The 23,471-nt window shown below is 42.7% G+C and overlaps 2 gene segments (V, D, J or C); both read left to right on the top strand.

The window, feature by feature from the left end:
• The first annotated feature begins 7,864 nt into the window (after positions 1–7,864).
• LOC133114536 (Ig kappa-b4 chain C region-like) lies at positions 7,865–10,837 on the top strand. The segment is given in 3 exon segments: positions 7,865–7,876; positions 8,840–8,915; positions 10,248–10,837. Coding segments are annotated over 3 exon segments (405 nt in total).
• Positions 10,838–20,108: 9,271 nt separating this feature from the next.
• LOC133114488 (Ig kappa-b4 chain C region-like) lies at positions 20,109–23,471 on the top strand. The segment is given in 3 exon segments: positions 20,109–20,114; positions 21,487–21,538; positions 22,889–23,471. Coding segments are annotated over 3 exon segments (375 nt in total).

Genomic DNA, 23,471 nt, shown 5'->3' with positions numbered 1-23,471 from the left:
TCAGCAGCAGTAGAAAGACTGACATCATCATAATGCTGCCTGTGTCAGTGTCTGTGAAAGGACTGGACAGTCACTGATCAGTACTCGGGGTCTTAAAGTGTGTGGAGCAGTGAGGCAGGACAGGTATGCAAAGCTCCTTCCTCTATACAAATCCTGTCACACACAGTTAGAGGAGCTCTGATGTGTGAACAGCAGTGGGTATTAATGGGAGCATTGCTGAGACTATTTTACACTTTCATATCCATGTTACTGGTGAAATTTGACTACATTTTGGCTAAAGTTCTTTAAAATGTGTATTCATATATTTCTATGTTGTGTGTTCTGATATAAGTTGTCGAATGAGTGATCAGGAAGTCAGTACCCAGAGAATGATTCAAACTCAGTTCATCCATCTGAAATAAATGGGATGTAATGGCGCGTTCCATTTACCTCGGAAGTCGGAAGTCGGAGCTGGGAATGACGTCACACCCGAGTAAACAACTCGGATAACCAAGATGGACGCCTCCAGTGCTATTGTTGCTATCGTTGTAGCCATTGTTAGCAATACCAGTTGAAAACACCACATTACACGGTATTCTATACATACAAACACCGTAGTAACATGTCCACAGATAGACGTTGGACAGTACTACGTATACCACTTATTTAATTACACAAAAACAAAACAGAAGTGCTAAATAATACATTACGAGAGATTTTATTAACCGTTGACGCACGGAGCAGCCATCTTGGATTTCTAACTCGGGGTTACTCGGTCCTTCCGACTTTCCCAGTCGGAAATCCCACCTCAGGGGGCGTTCCAGTTGAAATGTCGGACTGGGAACTCGGAAATTCCGACTTCCCAGTACAAATGGAACGCACCATTAGTCTCAGTATTATGGTGGGGTTTTTTTTCCTTTCCAATACTGGGCTAACTGCAGAAGGACACTTTCTGCTCTCTACACTCTAACAACTGTGATATTTGCTCCAGGGCAGCGTTGGAATGTTTTCCATCATATTTCCATCACAGATTTTTTCAATTGTCCTAATTTAGTATGGTGGATCATATTTATCAACAAATGTCATTTCTGCAATGTCCTGCATCACTTGGTGAGAGCACTGAAAAGCTGCTTCTCCCATACAGCACATTCTCCCAGCAGCCCCTTCTTCTCCCACACTGCAGTTCACTCACTCAGATGCAGAGCCATTGTGATGGAGGGCTCTTCATCCTGTTCAGCTAATACAGGCAGCCTGCAGACAGACTGCAGGTGAGCAGAAGAAAGGCTCTTGTGTAATAAGACAGGGGAAACCGAGCCGATTGACACCCTCCCACTGATCGGTTCTGTGTCCAATTCTGCGCTCCCTTGTGGGGCTGCTTCAAACAGTCAGCACTGGCCAGGTCTGAGTTTAACACCAGACTGTAGTTTCCTCTCTCTGATTATACTGTAGTGCATCGACATCAGGAGCAACAGGAGCACTCTGTCTCCCTCTTTTGGCAGGAGAGTGTAATGGCAGCTTGTGTGGTGTATGGAGAGAGCTCTAGAAGCAGAACCCATAGCGGTTCCTCTACAGTCAAACAACACTGAATTCTGGACGATTTGGGGGACAGGTCAATCCTGCATTACTTATTCAAGCATTGCGAAATTAGTCTTCCATGACCATGAAAGTGCCTCCTAAATCATGACTACAACAAAGAACAATGCTTTCCCTTACCCCAACATCTAAGATAAAGAAAGATAGAAATATATTTTGGTGTATCAGTGTTTTTCCACGACCAAGGGTGAAAGTGCGGTTAGTGGAGCTCATGGAGCTGAATGTGGAGTTTGGGAAAGAGCAGGAGGAACACTGCTGGGGGTGGGAGAGCATTCCTCCCTCCCTGTGCTCTTTATCAGTGGAGATCAGATCTGGCCTCAGCTGCACTTACACTGATAAACAAGTCTATGATTCGCTGCTGAACTGAGACATTTCTCTGCAACCAGTAACCTCACCAACCTGCCCCCACCCCCCCACCACCCCAAATCTCAGGCCCTAAACTCTGATGACCTTTCTGAATTATCTCTGAAATATCTCAAAGAAGTTTTTACCTCATTCATTCTTTGCATTAATTTCCAAAAATGCTGTGCGATTAAAGGGAATTGAGTATCCCAGAATGCATCTCCTCTTCAGTATTCACGTCACATTGATCAACATGAATATTTTAAACATAAATTATGATTTAGCCCTGGCCAAAACTTTAATATGTACAAAAATTTAATTCAACATATTTTATGTGTGGGCTAAGAGTCTATGACCCCATCTCTGGTACAGTGACCATAATTTACAATTTCAGACTTTTGTTCAATCTTTGCATATTTTCCTTGTCTTTTCAAAAAAAACTTTAACATTAACATTTAGAGAAAGTGTAATACCTTTGAGAATATTAGAGTTATTATTGCACAAAGAAGTTCAGTGTTTTAGAGCAGAGCCCCTCAGTCTTGCAGATCAGTGCCTCCCCGCTCAGCACCTGCAGTAGGTCCCAGCTGCAGCAGTGCAGTCTCTGTACAGTCTGACTGAGGGAGGTTTTTGTATGGCTCTGTATCACTGTGTGATTTCATATTGACTGTTGATGTAGATACAACTCTGACAGTAATAATCTCCTGCATCTTCAGCCTGGACTCCAGTGATTTTCAGTGTAAACTGCGTCCCAGATCCACTCCCACTGAAACGATCAGGAATCCCAGACTGGCGAGTTGTGGCGAGATATATCGGGAGTTTCGGAGGCTGACCAGGTTTCTGCAGGTACCAGTGGAGACGGTGGCCATAGCTTGAGTCGGAGTAAACACTCTGACTGGCTTTACAATTGATAGAGACAGTGTCTCCCAGCCTGAGCTGATGGAGACTGAGTCACAACTATATCTGCCATTGATTCTGAAAAAGAAAATAAAGAAATGTAGGTCAGTGGACATTAATTAATTTCCAAACGCTGTGTCATATTCTGGCATATTTGAATGTACAATAATGGCACTTTTGTGAAACTTTGTACTGTGAAAAGTAGGCAAATAAAATTTAGAACCAAAATCACAAATTAAAATGTTTGAATCTTGCTTACCCTGCACAAAGAGTCCCAGCATCAGCAGCAGTAGAAAGACTGACATCATCATAATGCTGCTTGTGTCAGTGTCTGTGAAAGGACTGGACAGTCACTGATCAGTACTGGGGGTCTTAAAGTGTGTGGAGCAGTGAGGCAGGACAGGTATGCAAAGCCCCTTCCTCTATACAAATCCTGTCACACACAGTGAGAGGAGCTCTGATGTGTGAACAGCAGTGGGTCTATAGAGGGCTGGGACACATGCACTATTCAATGCTTCTTTTAATCTCTCAAACACTCAAATGTCAAAATAACAGTTTCTGGCATTTAACTGTGTACATGGAGACATGGGAAGATGTGTACATGGTCAAGAAGGGATGAAGTTGTGGTAAAATACAAATCCTGTCACAAAGTTAGAGGAGCACTGATGTGTGAACAGCAGTGGGTATTAATTGAAGCTTTGCTGAAATTATATTCCACTTTCATATCCTTGTTACTGCTGAAATGTGACTGCATTCGTACTAATCTGTGTTAAATGTGTTTATTAATACATTCCCATGTTGGAGGTTCTGATAGAAGTCGGACTATGAGAGATCAGGAAGTCAGTGCCCTGAGAATGATTCAAATGCAATCCATCTGAAATGTGAGCTAAGAACTAACAGTATTATGGTGTTTATTTCCCATTTGTCACCATGAACAGATCCTTTCTTTTTATTTGACACTGTAGTTTTCATATGAGAAGAATGAGAGCCTTGTGTTAACACAGGGAATACTGGGCTAACTGTAGAAGGCACTGGAACATTTTCCCGTCATATTTTCAACGGTGATTATTTTCTGTTGTCCTAATTTTTTCTGTTTCTTCTCCCACACTGCAGTTCACTCACTCAGATGCAGAGCCATTGTGATGGAGGGCTGTACATCCTGTTCAGGGAGTGAATTATGCCAGAATGCCTCAGGATCTGCTCAGTAATATTAATGTGACATTGATCAAAGTGAAAAACAAAAACCTTCTTTAGATCCTAAATTACTGGATGACGTACTCCTGGTAATCCTCTGAAAAGTACAAACACTCTATTCAACATATTCACCATGTGTGTTGAGTCTAGGGTCCCATCTCTGGTACAGTAAACATAATTTAATTGCTATTGACCATTTCTGTTTTTTGTTGAATCTGTGCATCTTTTCCTTGTGTTTACAAAGTGGTGAGTCGCCCTTTCTTGGTATGTTTTAGAAAAGATGAAACAAGTTGGTTCAGACCAATTCCCATGTGTAAAGGTGGTTCTCTCAATTAAAAATGTTTACTTATGGATTTTATGGTTCGGTTCTAACATTCACATTTAGAGAAAGTGTGTTAGGTTTGGGAATAGGAGAGTTATTATTGCACAAAGTAGTTCAGAGCAGAGCCCTTCAGTGTTACAGATCAGTGCCTCCCCCATCAGCACCTGCAGTCGGTCCCAGCTGCAGCAGTGCAGTCTCTGTGCAGTCTGACTGAGGGAGGTTTTTGTACGGCTCTGTATCACTGTGTGAACACATCTATACTGTTGATGTAGTGGTGACTCTGACAGTAATAATCTCCAGCATCTTCAGCCTGGACTCCAGTGATTTTCAGTGTGAACTGAGTCCCAGATCCACTCCCACTGAAACGATCAGGAATGCCAGACTGGCGAGTTGTGGCGAGATATATCAGAAGTTTAGGAGCCTGACCAGGTTTCTGCAGGTACCAGTGGAGATAGTGGCCATAGCTTGAGTGGTAAACATTCTGACTGACTCTACAGCTGATAGAGACAGTGTCTCCCTGCTGAACAGCCTGAGCTGATGGAGACTGAGTCACAACTATGTCTGCCATTGATTCTGAAAACAAAACAGAGAAATGTAGGTCATTGGACATTAATATTTTCAAACACTGTGTCATATTCTGACATATTTGAATGTACAATAATGGCAATGTTGTGAAAAAAGTTGTATTGTGAAAAGTAATGAAATAAAACGTATCATTTAACAAAATCACAAATTAAAATGTTTGAATCTTACTCACCCTGAACAAAGAGTCCCAGCATCAGCAGCAGTAGAAAGACTGACATCATCATAATGCTGCCTGTGTCAGTGTCTGTGAAAGGACTGGACAGTCACTGATCAGTACTGGGGGTCTTAAAGTGTGTGGAGCAGGACAGGTATGCAAAGCCCCTTCCTCTATACAAATCCTGTCACACACAGTGAGAGGAGCTCTGATGTGTGAACAGTAGTGGCTCTATAGAGGGCTGGGACACGTTCATTATTCACTGCTGTTTTTAATCTTTCAAATGTCAAATGTCAAAATAACAGTTTCTGACAGTGAACTGTGTACAAGAAGACATGTAAATATGTGTACATGGTCAAGAAGGGCTGAAGTGGTAAGATTGTGTAAAATATGAGTTGAGTAAATGTACATGTTTTGTATTCTGATTGCAGATTTCATAGGAGTTCAGAAACTCAAGGACCTCATTCAGGCTCATGGAATTATTCCGCTTCAGTAAATCCATATGCATTTAATGAAAAGTGAAATTCTGTATTCATGTGTTTTTACGTGAATTCACTCTGAAGAGCATCTTACTCTGTATTTAATACAATAGCATTTCAATAAGTTCAAATTAAGCAGCTTGGGGGAAACAGAGCTGTCCACAGAAACCCTTATTTGATGTTCACACCAGGATTGATCTGTCTTTCCTCCATCAATGCTGGACGCACAGAGAAGCCAGCAGCCACTGATGTTCATTCAGCTCTGGAGCAGCTGAGCAGCACAGACACTGTGTCTGCGAGCTCACATTGTGCAGTTGGCTCAGGCTGACCACTGACACACAACCAACCAGAGGATTGACTTTTCCTCACTGTTATGTACGATCCAGGGAACCCAGACGCAGACCACAGGATAATCCAAAAGAGTAGTTTTAATGTCCAGTAGTCACAAGCCAAGAGATTCAAACAGCCAAAACCGAAAAGCAAAAGAATAGTCGAAAAAACAAGCGAGAGGTCAAAATCCAGAAAATCACAGGGCGAAGGTACAGTAGGGCAAAAGCAAGGTTGAAGTCAAGGCAAAGGGGTGTCTTTCAAGAATCTCTATAACAAGGCTTACAAACAATCGGCACTTATCAAGATCAACGTTCTGACAACGAAGCATACTGAGACTGAGGTTTAAATACAAGAGGGAAGGTGACAATCTAGGCGGGGCAGAGGAAAAGGTGGGCTAAACAAATGGACAACAGGTGGGGAAACACAATAGGGTAATGACATAATAACGGGAGGGAGACGAAAACGCGGACTGGATGCACGAAACAAAACATGCAAAACATACGGCTCCGGATTAGGGAGTAGACATTTGCATAGTTAGAAGATGTAGTGATAGTTAGAGACAGGTGCGAACACTTCGCTGAAACTAAACGAGTAATCAGGGATAGCATAGGGAGGCGGAGTTATAGAACAGTGCAGAAATACTAAGAGATAGCGTTAGTGAGTTAGTTTCGTGAATATTTCAAAACTACCCAATAAAAGTGATTGTTAGTTAGTTAGTTAGACAGACAGTAAGTGTATTAATCGGATTAGTACTGTACAAAACCTAGATTAGTAGTAGTTAGTAAGACTCGTGCTTTACAACATTTACCTATCAAGAAAAAGCAGGAAGTAAGAATCGCGAGTTTTAGAAAAAATGTTGAACCCCGAAAAACTACCGTAACCACCCAATAGTGGGGCACGCAGACAGGGGAGTGACTAGACTGATAAACATTCAGACGTAGACATAACAGGGGAGGACAATAGAGAACTGAAATGGGAAAACATAAACCAGGTACTATGGGGAATGAATAATAAACAAGAATAAACATGAAAACATACCGAACAAATACAGAAACATTACACTCACTGAGAAAGGGACAACTGGGCCAAGTGAAGCCCTCCCTCCTGTGGTGACGATGCACACAGTTATAAGAGGCCATTTCACGCAGCTGCTCACAGGATTGGACAGGACTGCATATCAGACTGTAGTTTGAGCTCTTTTATGATGGTGCTGGAGTAGCAGATCAGAGGCAGCAGTGATGCTCTGACTGGTCAGGGTGTGTAACAGCAGCCTGTGTAATGTGTGCTGGGAGTGTTCTGGACAGAGTGACTCACTGTTCTGGACTGTGTGCTGTCCACTGCTGCTGGGCTCTGTGACATCTTCTGTTCAACTCATTACAATTCATACATTTTGAAATTGGTATCTTATGTCAGAGCGCTGCTTCGGAACAACTGACATCTTTCGCCAATGGGAGTAATTATGAAGCAAAATATAAATTCTTCCCAATTAACACAGTGAGAGGAGCTCTGATGTGTGAACAGCAGGGGGTCTATAGAGGGCTGGGACACGTGCACTATTCACTGCTGCTTTAACTGAGTGTGCTGCAGAGACTGGATGCCCCGCCCAGATCTTTTCTCTCGCTCTCCTGTCACCTCCCCCAATTCCCAATGTCTGCAGCACCATGGACAGCACACACAGGCCAGAGTGGAGCAGCCCAGACAGAGCTCTGTGATTACACCAGTTACTCAACACCTGGGAGCAGCCCAGACAGAGCTCTGTGATTACACCAGTTACTCAACACCTGGGAGCAGCCCAGTAAGAGCTCTGTGATTACACCAGTTACTGAACACGTGGAGTGACTTCAGCAGCAGCTATTGGCTCCCCACCGCCAGATAAAAGGGCCACTGCCCACAGCCTGGGGCCCTCAATGTGGGACTGCTGCACTGAGGGTGTGTGACTTTCCCCACAGATGCTGACCCAAGCCTGGAAGCCTGTGGCCCTCTGTGAACCCCATGAAACTGCTGGTCTGTTCTCACCTGCACCCCCTGCACTGCAGCTGAAGACATGGGGGAACATAAACCGTTTTTATTTTTCCTAACTGCTTGACCTTTCTGTTCCTCAAATACACCCACAAGGCCTAATTTTATCTCTGCTGTTGCTTTTTCTCTGCTGCCTCTCTGTTGCACTCACTGTATAAAGATCCCAACGTGTGTTATTCCTGTTTATCACAGGTTGTGATGCTCTCTATTCTTAACTGTTTCAGCGCCACTAAGATATATATGTTCATGAGTTGGTAGTGTTCTAAATAATTCATCATACACTGCTTTACTCAACGTTGGCTAACATTTATTTGCAAATCTGAATGTGGTCTGTACAAGCAGTTCGGCACCTCACCACTTGCCAAATTCAATTTGAAGAAGGAGTAAAATAATTTCTTCATCTTCTTTGAGGTCAAAGATTAAAACAAATGTTGAATTAATGAGGAGAACCCTGTATCCACTTCTTGATCAGCATTCTGAATATCATCTTAACGGTCGTCTCACAATTGTCCAGCAGGGGACTTACGAACACTGCACAGTCGGTCGGATCAGCCGTCTGTACAACTGGCAGGTTTTTGTACAGCCAGTTAATCAGACTCAACCGCTGTGGTGGACTTTCGGTGGCGGGACCAAACTGGAAATCGGCAGTAAGTTTCTACACAATAAGACTTTTCATGATTTTCCGTAGAAATAGTTGGACATTCGATCAGTTGTTATACATTAATTTTGCTGAAAGGTTTTGCGAATTGCTAGCATTGTATATTTCTTTCTTATTACAACCGAGTCAGTCGTTAAAATAGACAGAAAAACAACATGAATTTGAAAAGCTCAAGAGAGTGCGATACATTTGTGTAGGATATGCCTACATAAAAAGTTAAGGGTGTGCTGTTACACATTATAAATGGGAAGTCAGAATGAAATAGGCACAGACTGTCTCTTGAGTGAGAGGTTTTTGTACGGCTGGTGAATGAGTCTGTATCACTGTGGAACACTTTCGGTGGCGGAACAAAACTGTCAATTGGACGTAAGTAATTTCTCTTTTAGACACATCCATATCCATGTTTTTGCTTTCTTTTTTTAATATGTTCTCATTTTCCGACGTTCGATGTCGTGAATCAAAATTTGTAATTGTCTTGAAGCTTAAAAAGCCAGAATCCTTCTTAGATTAGCCATTGATTTCAAATGATTTTTAATCTTGCCCACAGTAACACTCAGTAGAATCGAATACATTTGCGTATTATCCATAAATTCAAAGGAAATGTTTTACAAACAATTAGTTGACTCGTTTGAAAAGCGGCGTGAAGTCAGAATGCATGGAAAGAGCATAGGACGGCAGTGTCTCTTGAGTGAGAGGTTTTTGTGCGGCTGGCGATTGATTCTGCACTTTGGGTGGCGGAATAAAACTGTCGATTAAGTAAAGAAACTCTCTTTCGGATAGGCTTTGTCCATATCAATGTTTTTGCTGTATTTTTAAATATAGGCTACTGTCCTTTTCCGACGTTACATGTGGGAAATTAAAATGTAAATCTTCCTGATGCGTGAGTGAACAAAAAACAGGAATAGTAAAAATCATTTTTAATCTCGTCCACGAAATTCAAACTGTCGCGTTGATATTTAGAATACAGTCCTGAATGAACTTCAGGAATTCATTTCATTGGCTCAAAGCGGCTCTGAAGCATTTTGAAGTGTAGCCAGATGTTATTTGTGGCACATTAAATTAAATAGAATACAATACAAGTCATGATTTAGCCTATCCGTCGTCATAACCGTACTATTTTAGATACTAAATGCGCATTACTAAAACTTAAAATGGCGAAGTCAAAGAGTTTTTTTTTTTACATCGGCTACTTTAAAATGAAATAGGATCATACACTTGATACAAGTTATGGTTGGTTTGCTGATATAATTCGTTATTAGACGTATTTTTTTATTAGGCATTGTCGATAATTTTGTCATCATATTATCATAACATTTGACCGCATTATTATATGAATAACTCGTCTATTACACATTCCGGTTATGTAGTCCCTGGCTCATGTCATAACATTCCGTAGCTACTCTACACCTGTGGTTTGAATCATAAAAAAAACGAGAAAAGTAAATATTTTTGGTGAATTGGTTAATCCTTTGAAAACATTTTTTTTTAAATTGTTGTCGTATTTAATGCGTATTTATTTAGTAAATGAGAAGGGCTCCAAAGAAACCTTATTCTGTAGTTTTTCAGAGCATAATACTATTATCTATAAATTCATTATGTTGTAAGCATAAAGTATAAATGATACGGGTATGGCAATGAAATATCAGACAGTTGGAGCTGTGTCCACTCTCTGAGCTCATGTCTCTCTGTGTCTCCCAGGTGACACAGTTCCCACCCTCACAGTCCTGCCCCCCTCCAGTGTGGAGCTGAAGCAGGGAAAGGCCACACTGGTGTGTCTGGCCAACAAGGGCTTCCCCTCAGACTGGACTCTGCGCTGGAAAGTGGACGACGCCAGCTGGAGCTCGGGCGTGGCCGGGAGTGTGGGGGTCCTGGGGAATGACGGCCTGTACAGCTGGAGCAGCTCGCTGACTCTCAGTGCGGGAGACTGGAAGAAGGCGGCGTCACTGACCTGTGAGGCCACAAAGGGCTCCCAGTCTGCCCCCCCTCAGACACTGAGGAGAGCCCACTGTTCTTAGTAGGCCGGGTGGAGGCCCAGCTCACACACTCTGATCACACTGTTTTTACCCTGTTCTGCCCTCAGCCTCTCTGCTCCTTACTGCTGTCACACTGAGCTGAGCCTGTGTGTGAATCCTTCCTCCAGCCTGAGCTTCCAGTGCTAATATCTCTCATGTGCTCTGCTTGTGTTCATTAAAACAAATATGCACACGTGTGCTCTTATTTGTGTTTGTGTGCTTTTGAGAATAGCTGTTAGATCAATTTCATTGACATAATAAAGATTATTTGAAGAACTACTGTGTCTCTGGCAGTTATTATAAAAATGGAGGTTTGTGCTTCTGATGATCCTGTGATTTTGGGGGTTCCCTTTCTCTGATTAAATCATAATTATATTCTTCGCACTGAAAATACTTTTACAAAACACTCAAAAATGAACACGAGATGAAAATTATAGAAGTAAATTGTCAAAGAATAGATATTTTTATATCATTCATCCATTAGTTCATTCATTCATTCATTCATATTAATTTCCAGATATGTAGTGTTGCTGACATAAGTGTCTGGAGAAACCACACAGAAATGCATGCTGGGTGTTCTTTTCTTTGAAAATACTATAATAATTACCTGGATTGCTTTGTCCAAATAAAATGATAATAGCACATGATCTATAAGAAATACCCCAGCTCTGGAGGCCTGCTGAGAGGAGCAGTGATGTGTGCAGCGTGCTCAGAGCACTTCTGTACAGCAGGATGTGTGCTCAGCTCACACTAACCCCCTGGGGACGGCCCAGACACCTGGCCACAGTGCTGCTCTATTCTGAGATTGAGTCAGTCCCACTGAGGGACAGCAGAACCAGCCTGCCCCGCCCTGCACATGCAAATCTGAGTTTCACCCCCACTGCTCACAGTTTCTCAGCCCAAAATACCCAGCCCTGAGACAGCTGTTTGAACATGAGGAGGAGGAGGGCTCATTTCTGTAGTGAGGTGAGAAAGGGAGGGGGCTGTACTTCACACATGCTTTAGCATCAGTTTCAGATTAGAGATTTCATGTCTGGAGGTTGGGTTTTGTTCATTCTCTTACCTCTGATACAACAATGTCAGCACCAAGGGCATTCATTACAATTAAAACAATGAAGTGAACAGATTTGCACTAATGCCTTCAACACTTCAACCTGGTGACATATCCCAGTTTGGGTGCTGTACTGATATTCATGATTTGAATAAGATACGTCTGTTTGTGTTTCTTCCTTGACCTGTAAGCCACCTTTGATATTTTGAGATCCATGAGATTCTGCTCTCATCGCTGACTGGGATGGGTGTCACAGGATCTGCACTTGCATGGTTTTTTTCCTACCTCTCTGGTCGTTCCTACCAGGTGACTTGGAGGTCCCACAGGGCTCAGTTCCTGGTCCTCTCCTCTTGTCTCTTTACACCATGTCTCTTGGTTCTTTTATCTCTTGGCTTTTCTTACCATTCTTATGCTGATGACACTCAACTCTTTCTTTCCTTCCCTCCAAATACCTAGGTCACCATACAGATCTCTGCCTGCTTGGCTGATATCTCTATGTGTATGACTTCCCACCACCGGAAGCTAAACCTTGGCAAGACTGAGCTTCTCTCCATCCCTGCCAAATCCTCTCCGACAATTGCCCTCTCACTGATTGTCGAGGACTTTGCTGTGTCCTCCTGCCATACGGCCAAGAATCTTGGGGTGACTCTTGAGACCCACATCACCCTCACTCCATGTGGATCCTCCACTGCCAGAACCTGCAGGTTCTTCCTCTACAATATACGTCGTATCCGGCATCTCCTGATGGAGAAAGCCACCCAGCCCCTGGTCCAGGGGCTCATTATCTCCCTTCTGGATTACTGCAACTCCCTCCTGGCTGGTCTCCCAGCTTGTGCCATCAAGCCCCTCCAGCTGGTCCAGAATGCTGCAGCCCGCCTGACCACCAGTCAGCCCAGGTTGGCTCATGTCACCCCGCTCCTCATTGGCCTCCACTGTCTTCCTATTGCCGCACACATCTGCTTCAAGGTGCTAGTGTTGGCATTCCAGGCTGCTAAGGGGACTGCCCCATTTTCAATCCAATCTTTAATTGCTCCCTACACCGCAGCAAGACCACTCCGATCTGCCAGCTTTGGTCACTTGAAGGTTCCGTCACTACGAGCATCAGATGGTCGAGCTGCATGTTGACGCTTGTTTTCCATTCTGGACTTGCCTACTATCCCTCTTATCTAACCGTAACCCAAAAATTTTTTTACAAATACAAATGTTTTATTTTTGTTTAGAACAGCTCTTCATGAATGTTTTGCTAGTTATGGATTTGATGCTTTTAACCTGTGGAAACCTATTCACTTGTAAATTGCTTTGGATTAAAAGCGTCTGCCAAATGACAAAAATGTAAATGTAATGTAAAATGTGTAAATAGTCCCTTTTAGTAAATTTAAGGTGCACAATGCCACATTTTTCACTGAACTTAAATGTTATGTTCAGGAAATAAAAATCCTTTACTGAAATACTGTGATGTTTTGTTACAGAAGTGTGTTTGGTACACTTTGTGATCCTATAATATTGTGCTCCAGAAGTGTGTGTAGTTCAGCAGCAGCTCTGTGGTGGGGATTGTATGAGACAGAGCAGCTTCTCTTCAGCAGAGAGAGGTGTGTATTCAAGGCTGTAGCTCATTGTCGCCCCCTACAGCCCTGTGTGCAGTATCGCTGTCCCAGATCAGTGCCTCCCCCGTCAGCACCTGCAGTAGGTCCCAGCTGCAGTCTCTGGGCAGTCTCTGTGCAGTCTGACTGAGGGAGGTTTTTGTACGGCTCTGTATCACTGTGTGAATACATATTTACTGTTGAGGTAGTGTAAACTCTGACAGTAATAATCTCCTGCATCTTCAGCCTGGACTCCAGTGATTTTCAGTGTAAACTGCGTCCCAGATCCACTCCCACTGAAACGATCAGGAATCCCAGACTGGCGAGTTGAGATATAATAAATCAGAAGTTTAGGAGCCTGACCAGGTTTCTGCAGGTACCAGGAGAGGTAGTTGCTGTAAACACTCTGACTGAGTGTACAGCTGATAGAGACAGTGTCTCCCTGCTGAACAGCCTGAGCTGATGGAGACTGAGTCAGGACTACTTGAGCCATTGATTCTGAAAAAGAAAGCATGGAAATGGATGTCAATGCGCATTAGTATTGTCAAACAAAACATTAGACCATAATGACACGGTTTTGAAAACACACATGCTGTTAAAGATGATATGAAGTACTACCAAAATTCTGATTTAAAATGTAAAATAATTTGTCACCTTGAGCAAGGAGTCCCAGCATCAGCAGCAGTAGAAAGACTGACATCATCATAATGCTGCCTCTGTCAGTGTCTGTGAAAGGACTGGACAGTCACTGATCAGTACTGGGGGTCTTAAAGTGTGTGGAGCAGTGAGGCAGGACAGGTATGCAAAGGCCCTTCCTCTATACAAATCCTGTCACACACAGTTAGAGGAGCTCTGATGTGTGAACAGCAGTGGGTCTACAGAGGGCTGGGACACGTTCATTATTCACTGCTGTTTTTAATCTTTCAAACATTCAAATGTCAAAATAACAGTTTCTGACAGTGAACTGTGTACAAGAAGACATGTAAATATGTGTACGTGGTCAAGAAGGGCTGAAGTGGTTAGATTGTGTAAAATATGAGTTGAGTAAATGTACATGTTTTGTATTCTGATTGCAGATTTCATAGGAGTTCAGAAAGTCAAGGACCTCATTCAGGCTCATGGAATTATTCAGCTTCAGTAAATCCATATACATTAAATGAAAAGTGAAATTCTGTATTCATGCCTTTTTACGTGAATTCACTCTGAAGAGCATCTTTCTCTGTATTTCATACAGTTGTATTTCAACAACTGAAAATTAAGCAGCTTGGGTGAAACAGAGCTGACTACCGAAACCCTTATTACATGTTTAAACTAGGATTGATGTGTAATTCCTCCCTGATCTGTCTTTCCTCCATCAATGCTGGTGCACAGAGAAGCCAGCAGCCACTGATGTTCATTCAGCTCTGGAGCAGCTGAGCAGCACAGACACTGTGTCTGTGAGCTCACATTGTGCAGTTGGCTCAGGCTGACCACTGACACACAACCGACCAGAGGATTGACTTTTCCTCACTGAGAAATGGACAACTGGGCCAAGTGAAGCCCTTCCCCCTGTGGTTACGATGCACACAGTTATACGAGGCCCTTTCACACAGCTGCTCACAGGATTGGACAGGACTGCATATCAGACTGTAGTTTCAGCTCTTTTATGATGGTGCTGGAGTATCAGATCAGAAGCAGCAGTGATGCTCTGACTGGTCAGGGTGTGTAACAGCAGCCTGTGTAATGTGTGCTGGGAGTGTTCTGGACAGAGTGACTCACTGTTCTGGACTGTGTGCTGTCCACTGCTGCTGGGCTCTGTGACATCTTGTGTTCAACTCCTTTACAATAAATTTATTTTGAAATTGGTGTCTTGTGCTTCAGAACAACTGACATATTTTGCCAATGGGAGTAATTATGAAGCAAAGAAAATATAAATTCTTCCCAATTAAATTCCCAATGAATGGTTTGGATGTACTGAAATTGGAATGTAGAGCTGCATGTTTTGATTGGAGGCCAAGAAAGATTTAATAATAATTCCTATTAGCTCATCGTTTCAGAGCAGAGCCCTTCAGTGTTACAGATCAGTGCCTCCCCCCTCAGCACCTGCAGTAGGTCTCAGCTGCAGCAGTGCAGTCTCTGTGCAGTCTGACTGAGGGAGGTTTTTGTACGGCTCTGTATCACTGTGTGAACGGCCAGCTACTACCGATGTTATGTACACTCTGACAGTAATAATCTCCTGCATCTTCAGTCTGGACTCCAGTGATTTTCAGTGTAAACTGAGTCCCAGATCCACTCCCACTGAAACGATCAGGAATCCCAGACTGGCGAGTTGTGGCGAGATATATCAGGAGTTTAGGAGCCTGACCAGGTTTGTGCAGGTACCAGCTGAGGCGATTGCCACTGTAAACACTCTGACTGACTCTACAGCTGATGGAGACAGTGTCTCCCTGCTGAACAGCCTGAGCTAATGGAGACTGAGTCACAACTATATCTGCCATTGATTCTGTTAACACAAACAAAGAAATGTAGGTCAGTGCATTATAATAATGTAAAGCCTTATGTAATTTTCAGGCATATTTGAATATACAATAATGACACTGTTGTGAAAAGAGCAAAAAAGCAAACAAATAAAATGTAAGATGTAACCAAATTCCAAAGTTAAAATTTGAAAATCTTGCTCACCCTGAACAAAGAGCCCCAGCATCAGCAACAGTAGAAAGACTGACATCATCATAATGCTGCCTGTGTCAGTGTCTGTGAAAGGACTGGACAGCCACTGATCAGTACTGGGGGTCTTAAAGTGTGTGGAGCAGTGAGGCAGGACAGGTATGCAAAGCCCCTTCCTCTATACAAATCCTGTCACACACAGTGAGAGGAGCTCTGATATGTGAACAGCAGTGGGTCTATAGAGGGCTAGGACACGTTCATTATTCACTGCTGTTTTTAATCTTTCAAATGTCAAATGTCAAAATAACAGTTTCTGACAGTGAACTGTGTACAAGAAGACATGGAAATATGTGTACATGGTCAAGAAGGGCTGAAGTGGTAAGATTGTGTAAAATATGAGTTGAGTAAATGTACATGTTTTGTATTCTGATTGCAGATTTCATAGGAGTTCAGAAACTCAAGGACCTCATTCAGGCTCATGGAATTATTCAGCTTCAGTAAATCCATATGCATTTAATGAAAAGTGAAATTCTGTATTCATGTGTTTTTATGTGAATTCACTCTGAAGTGCATCTTTCTCTGTATTTAATACAATAGCATTTCAATAAGTTCAAATTAAGCAGCTTGGGGGAAACAGAGCTGTCCACAGAAACCCTTATTTGATGTTCACACCAGGGTTGATCTGTATTTCGTCCCTGATCTGTCTTTCCTCCATCAATGCTGGACGCACAGAGAAGCCAGCAGCCACTGATGTTCATTCAGCTCTGGAGCAGCTGAGCAGCACAGACACTGTGTCTGTGAGCTCACATTGTGCAGTTGGCTCAGGCAGACCGTTGGCACACAACCGACCAGAGGATTGACTTTTCCTCACTGAGAAAGGGACAACTGGGCCAAGTGAAGCCCTCCCTCCTGTGGTGACGATGCACACAGTTATACGAGGCCATTTCACACAGCTGCTCACAGGATTGGACAGGACTGCATATCAGACTGTAGTTTCAGCTCTTTTATGATGGTGCTGGAGTATCAGATCAGAAGCAGCAGTGATGCTCTGACTGGTCAGGGTGTGTAACAGCAGCCTGTGTAATGTGTGCTGGGAGTGTTCTGGACAGAGTGACTCACTGTTCTGGACTATGTGCTGTTCACTGCTGCTGGGCTCTGTGACATCTTGTGTTAAACCCCTTTACAATTGATTAATCTAGAAATTAGTATCTTATGTCAGAGCACTGCTTCAGAATAATTTGCATCTTTTACCTAGGGAGTGATTATGAAGCAAAGATATTAATTATTCCCAATTACATTCCTAATCAATGGTTTGGATGAACTGAAATTGGAATGTAGAGCTGGATGTTTTTCGTCGAGAACCAGACAGATTCAATAATAATCCCCCTGTAGCTCTCAGTGTTACCGATCAGTGCCTCCCCCGTCAGCACCTGCAGTAGTTCCCAGCTGCAGCAGTGCAGTCTCTGTGCAGTCTGACTGAGGGAGGTTTTTGTATGGCTCTGTATCACTGTGTGAACGGCCAGGGACTACCGATGTTATGTAAACTCTGACAGTAATAATCTCCTGCATCTTCAGCTTGGACTCCAGTGATTTTCAGTGTAAACTGAGTCCCAGATCCACTCCCACTGAAACGATCAGGAATCCCAGACTGGCGAGTTGTGGCGAGATATATCAGGAGTTTAGGAGCCTGACCAGGTTTCTGCAGATACCAACTGAGGCGATTGCCACTGTAGACACTCTGACTGACTCTACAGTTGATAGAAACAGTGTCTCCCTGCTGAACAGCCTGAGCTGATGGAGACTGAGTCACAACTATATCTGTCATTGATTCTGAAAATGAAAACATGGAAATGTAGGTCAATGCATTATAATAATGTAAAGCCCTATGTCATTTTCAGGCATATTTGAATATACAATAATGACACTGTTGTGAAAAGAGTTGTATTGTAAAAAGCAAACAAATAAAATGTAAGATGTAACCAAATTCCAAAGTTAAAATTTTAAAATCTTGCTCACCCTGAACAAAGAGCCCCAGCATCAGCAACAGTAGAAAGACTGACATCATCATAATGCTGCCTGTGTCAGTGTCTGTGAAAGGACTGGACAGCCACTGATCAGTACTGGGGGTCTTAAAGTGTGTGGAGCAGTGAGGCAGGACAGGTATGTAAAGTCCCTTCCTCTATACAAATCCTGTCACACACAGTGAGAGGAGCTCTGATGTGTGAACAGCAGTGGGTCTGTAGAGGGCTGGGACACGTGCATTATTCACTGCTGTTTTTAAACAAACATTCAAATGTCAAAATAATGGTTTCTGAAAGTGAACTATAATGGAATATGTGTACATGGTCAAGATTGGCTGAAGTGGTAAGATTGTGTAAAACATGAGTTGAGTAAATGTACATGTTTTGTGTACTCATGGCAGTTTTATATGGGAGTTCAGAAAGTGAAGGACCTCAGTCAGGCATGGAATTATTCAGTTACAGTAAAATCCATATACATTTAATGAGAAGTGAAATACTGTTTCCTTGTAATTCTTTTCTTTTTTTTCACTCTGAAGCCATCTTTCTCTGTATTTAATACAGTTGTATTTCAAAAAGTGAAAATTAAGGCGCTTGGGGGAAACAGAGCTGACCACAGAAACCCTTATTACATGTTTACAACAGAATTGATTTGTATTTCATCCCTGATCTGTCTTTCCTCCATCAATGCTGGACGCACAGAGAAGCCAGCAGCCACTGATGTTCATTCAGCTCTGGAGCAGCTGAGCAGCACAGACACTGTGTCTGCGAGCTCACATTGTGCAGTTGGCTCAGGCTGACCACTGACACACAACCAACCAGAGGATTGACTTTTCCTCGCTGTTATGTACGATCCAGGGAACCCAGACGCAGACCACAGGATAATCCAAAAGAGTAGTTTTAATGTCCAGTAGTCACAAGCCAAGAGATCCAAACACAGCCAAAACCGAAAAGCAAAAGAATAGTCGAAAAAACAAGCGAGAGGTCAAAATCCAGAAAATCACAGGGCGAAGGTACAGTAGGGCAAAAGCAAGGTCGAAGTCAAGGCAAAGGGGTGTCTTTCAAGAATCTCTATAACAAGGCTTACAAACAATCGGCACTTATCAAGATCAACGTTCTGACAACGAAGCATACTGAGACTGAGGTTTAAATACAAGAGGGAAGGTGACAATCTAGGCGGGGCAGAGGAAAAGGTGGGCTAAACAAATGGACAACAGGTGGGGAAACACAATAGGGTAATGACATAATAACGGGAGGGAGACGAAAACGCGGACTGGATGCACGAAACAAAACATGCAAAACATACGGCTCCGGATTAGGGAGTAGACATTTGCATAGTTAGAAGACGTAGTGATAGTTAGAGACAGGTGCGAACACTTCGCTGAAACTAAACGAGTAATCAGGGATAGCATAGGGAGGCGGAGTTATAGAACAGTGCAGAAATACTAAGAGATAGCGTTAGTGAGTTAGTTTCGTGAATATTTCTAAACTACCCAATAAAAGTGATTGTTAGTTAGTTAGTTAGACAGACAGTAAGTGTATTAATCGGATTAGTACTGTACAAAACCTAGATTAGTAGTAGTTAGTAAGACTCGTGCTTTACAACATTTACCTATCAAGAAAAAGCAGGAAGTAAGAATCGCGAGTTTTAGAAAAAATGTTGAACCCCGAAAAACTACCGTAACCACCCGAATAGTGGGGCACGCGGACAGGGGAGTGACTAGACTGATAAACATTCAGACGTAGACATAACAGGGGAGGACAATAGAGAACTGAAATGGGAAAACATAAACCAGGTACTATGAGGAATGAATAATAAACAAGAATAAACATGAAAACATACCGAACAAATACAGAAACATTACACTCACTGAGAAATGGACAACTGGGCCAAGTGAAGCCCTCCCTCCTGTGGTGACGATGCACACAGTTATACGAGGCCCTTTCACACAGCTGCTCATAGGATTGGACAGGACTGCATATCAGACTGTAGTTTCAGCTCTTTTATGATGGTGCTGGAGTATCAGATCAGAGGCAGCAGTGATGCTCTGACTGGTCAGGGTGTGTAACAGCAGCCTGTGTAATGTGTGCTGGGAGTGTTCTGGACAGAGTGACTCACTGTTCAGGACTGTGTGCTGTCCACTGCTGCTGGGCTCTGTGACATCTTCTGTTCAACTCATTACAATTCATACATTTTGAAATTGGTATCTTATGTCAGAGCGCTGCTTCGGAACAACTGACATCTTTTGCCAATGGGAGTAATTATGAAGCAAAATATAAATTCTTCCCAATTAACACAGTGAGAGGAGCTCTGATGTGTGAACAGCAGGGGGTCTATAGAGGGCTGGGACACGTGCACTATTCACTGCTGCTTTAACTGAGTGTGCTGCAGAGACTGGATGCCCCGCCCAGATCTTTTCTCTCTCTCTCCTGTCACCTCCCCCAATTCCCAATGTCTGCAGCACCATGGACAGCACACACAGGCCAGAGTGGAGCAGCCCAGACAGAGCTCTGTGATTACACCAGTTACTCAACACCTGGGAGCAGCCCAGTAAGAGCTCTGTGATTACACCAGTTACTGAACACGTGGAGTGACTCAAGCAGCACCTCAAGGCTTCCCACCGCCAGATAAAAGGGCCACTGCCCACAGCCTGGGGCCCTCAATGTGGGACTGCTGGGGGACATGGGGGAACATAAACCGTTTTTATTTTTCCTAACTGCTTGACTTTTCTGTTCCTCAAATACACCCACAAGGCCTAATTTTATCTCTGCTGTTGCTTTTTCTCTGCTGCCTCTCTGTTGCACTCACTGTATAAAGGTCCCAACGTGTGTTATTCCTGTTTATCACAGGTTGTGATGCTATCTATTCTTAACTGTTTCAGCGCCACTAAGATATATATGTTCATGAGTTGGTAGTGTTCTAAATAATTCATCATACACTGCTTTACTCAACGTTGGCTAACATTTATTTGCAAATCTGAATGTGGTCTGTACAAGCAGTTCGGCACCTCACCACTTGCCAAATTCAATTTGATGAAGAAGTAAAATAATTTCTTCATCTTCTTTGAGGTCAAAGATTAAAACAAATGTTGAATTAATGAGGAGAACCCTGTATCCACTTCTTGATCAGCATTCTGAATATCATCTTAACGGTCGTTTCACAATTGTCCAGCAGGGGACTTACGAACATTGCACAGTCGGTCGGATCAGCCGTCTGTACAACTGGCAGGTTTTTGTACAGCCAGTTAATCAGACTCAACCGCTGTGGTGGACTTTCGGTGGCGGGACCAAACTGGAAATCGGCAGTAAGTTTCTACACAATAAGACTTTTCATGATTTTCCGTAGAAATAGTTGGACATTCGATCAGTTGTTATACATTAATTTTGCTGAAAGGTTTTGCGAATTGCTAGCATTGTATATTTCTTTCTTATTACAACCGAGTCAGTCGTTAAAATAGACAGAAAAACAACATGAATTTGAAAAGCTCAAGAAAGTGCGATACATTTGTGTAGGATATGCCTACATAAAAAGTTAAGGGTGTGCTGTTACACATTATAAATGGGAAGTCAGAATGAAATAGGCACAGACTGTCTCTTGAGTGAGAGGTTTTTGTACGGCTGGTGAATGAGCCTGTATCACTGTGGAACACTTTCGGTGGCGGAACAAAACTGTCAATTGGACGTAAGTAATTTCTCTTTTAGACACATCCATATCCATGTTTTTGCTTTCTTTTTTTAATATGTTCTCATTTTCCGACGTTCGATGTCGTGAATCAAAATTTGTATAATTGTCTTGAAGCTTAAAAAGCCAGAATCCTTCTTAGATTAGCCATTGATTTCAAATGATTTTTAATCTTGCCCACAGTAACACTCAGTAGAATCGAATACATTTGCGTATTATCCATAAATTCAAAGGAAATGTTTTACAAACAATTAGTTGACTCGTTTGAAAAGCGGCGTGAAGTCAGAATGCATGGAAAGGGCATAGGACGGCAGTGTCTCTTGAGTGAGAGGTTTTTGTGCGGCTGGCGATTGATTCTGCACTTTGGGTGGCGGAATAAAACTGTCGATTAAGTAAAGAAACTCTCTTTCGGATAGGCTTTGTCCATATCAATGTTTTTGCTGTATTTTTTAATATAGGCTACTGTCCTTTTCCGACGTTACATGTGGGAAATTAAAATGTAAATCTTCCTGATGCGTGAGTGAACAAAAAACAGGAATAGTAGAAGTTCGGCAATTATTTCAAATCATTTGAAATTAATCTCGTCCACGAAATTCAAACTGTCGCGTTGATATTTAGAATACAGTCCTGAATGAACTTCAGGAATTCATTTAATTGGCTCAAAGCGGCTCTGAAGCATTTTGAAGTGTAGCCAGATGTTATTTGTGGCACATTAAATTAAATAGAATACAATACAAGTCATGGTTTAGCCTATCCGTCGTCATAACCGTACTATTTTAGATACTAAATGCGCATTACTAAAACTTAAAATGGCGAAGTCAAAGAGTTTTTTTTTTTACATCGGCTACTTTAAAATGAAATTGGATCATACACTTGATACAAGTTATGGTTGGTTTGCTGATATAATTCGTTATTAGACGTATTTTTTAATTAGGCATTGTCGATAATTTTGTCAACATATTATCATAACATTTGACCGCATTATTATATGAATAACTCGTCTATTACACATTCCGGTTATGTAGTCCCCGGCTCAGGTCATAACATTCCGTAGCTACTCTACACCTGTGGTTTGAATCATAAAAAAACGAGAAATATTTTTGGTGATTTGGTTAATCCTTTGAAAACATTTTTTTTTTTTATTGTTGTCGTATTTAATGCGTATTTATTTAGTAAATGAGAAGGACTCCAAAGAAACCTTATTCTGTAGTTTTTCGGATCATAATGCTATTATCTATTAATACATTATGTTGTTAGCATAAAGTATAAATTGTACGGATATGGCAATGAAATATCAGACAGTTGGAGCTGTGTCCACTCTCTGAGCTCATGTCTCTCTGTGTCTCCCAGGTGACACAGTTCCCACCCTCACAGTCCTGCCCCCCTCCAGTGTGGAGCTGGAGCAGGGAAAGGCCACACTGGTGTGTCTGGCCAACAAGGGCTTCCCCTCAGACTGGACTCTGCGCTGGAAAGTGGACGACGCCAGCTGGAGCTCGGGCGTGGCCGGGAGTGTGGGGGTCCTGGGGAATGACGGCCTGTACAGCTGGAGCAGCTCGCTGACTCTCAGTGCGGGAGACTGGATGAAGGCGGGGTCACTGACCTGTGAGGCCACAAAGGGCTCCCAGTCTGCCCCCCCTCAGACACTGAGGAGAGCCCACTGTTCTTAGTAGGCCGGGTGGAGGCCCAGCTCACACACTCTGATCACACTGTTTTTACCCTCTTCTGCCTCTCTGCTCCTTACTGCTGTCACACTGAGCTGAGCCTGTGTGTGAATCCTTCCTCCAGCCTGAGCTTCCAGTGCTAATATCTCTCATGTGCTCTGCTTGTGTTCATTAATAGAAATATGCACACGTGTGCTCTTATTTGTTTTTGTGTGGTTTTGAGAATAGCTGTTAGATCAATTTCACTGACATAATAAAGATTATTTGAAGAA

Source organism: Conger conger, chromosome 2, assembly GCF_963514075.1.
Source record: "Conger conger chromosome 2, fConCon1.1, whole genome shotgun sequence".
NCBI lineage: Eukaryota > Metazoa > Chordata > Actinopteri > Anguilliformes > Congridae > Conger > Conger conger.
Note: the sequence above shows the minus strand (reverse complement) of the source record. Positions and strands in the feature narration are given on the sequence as shown.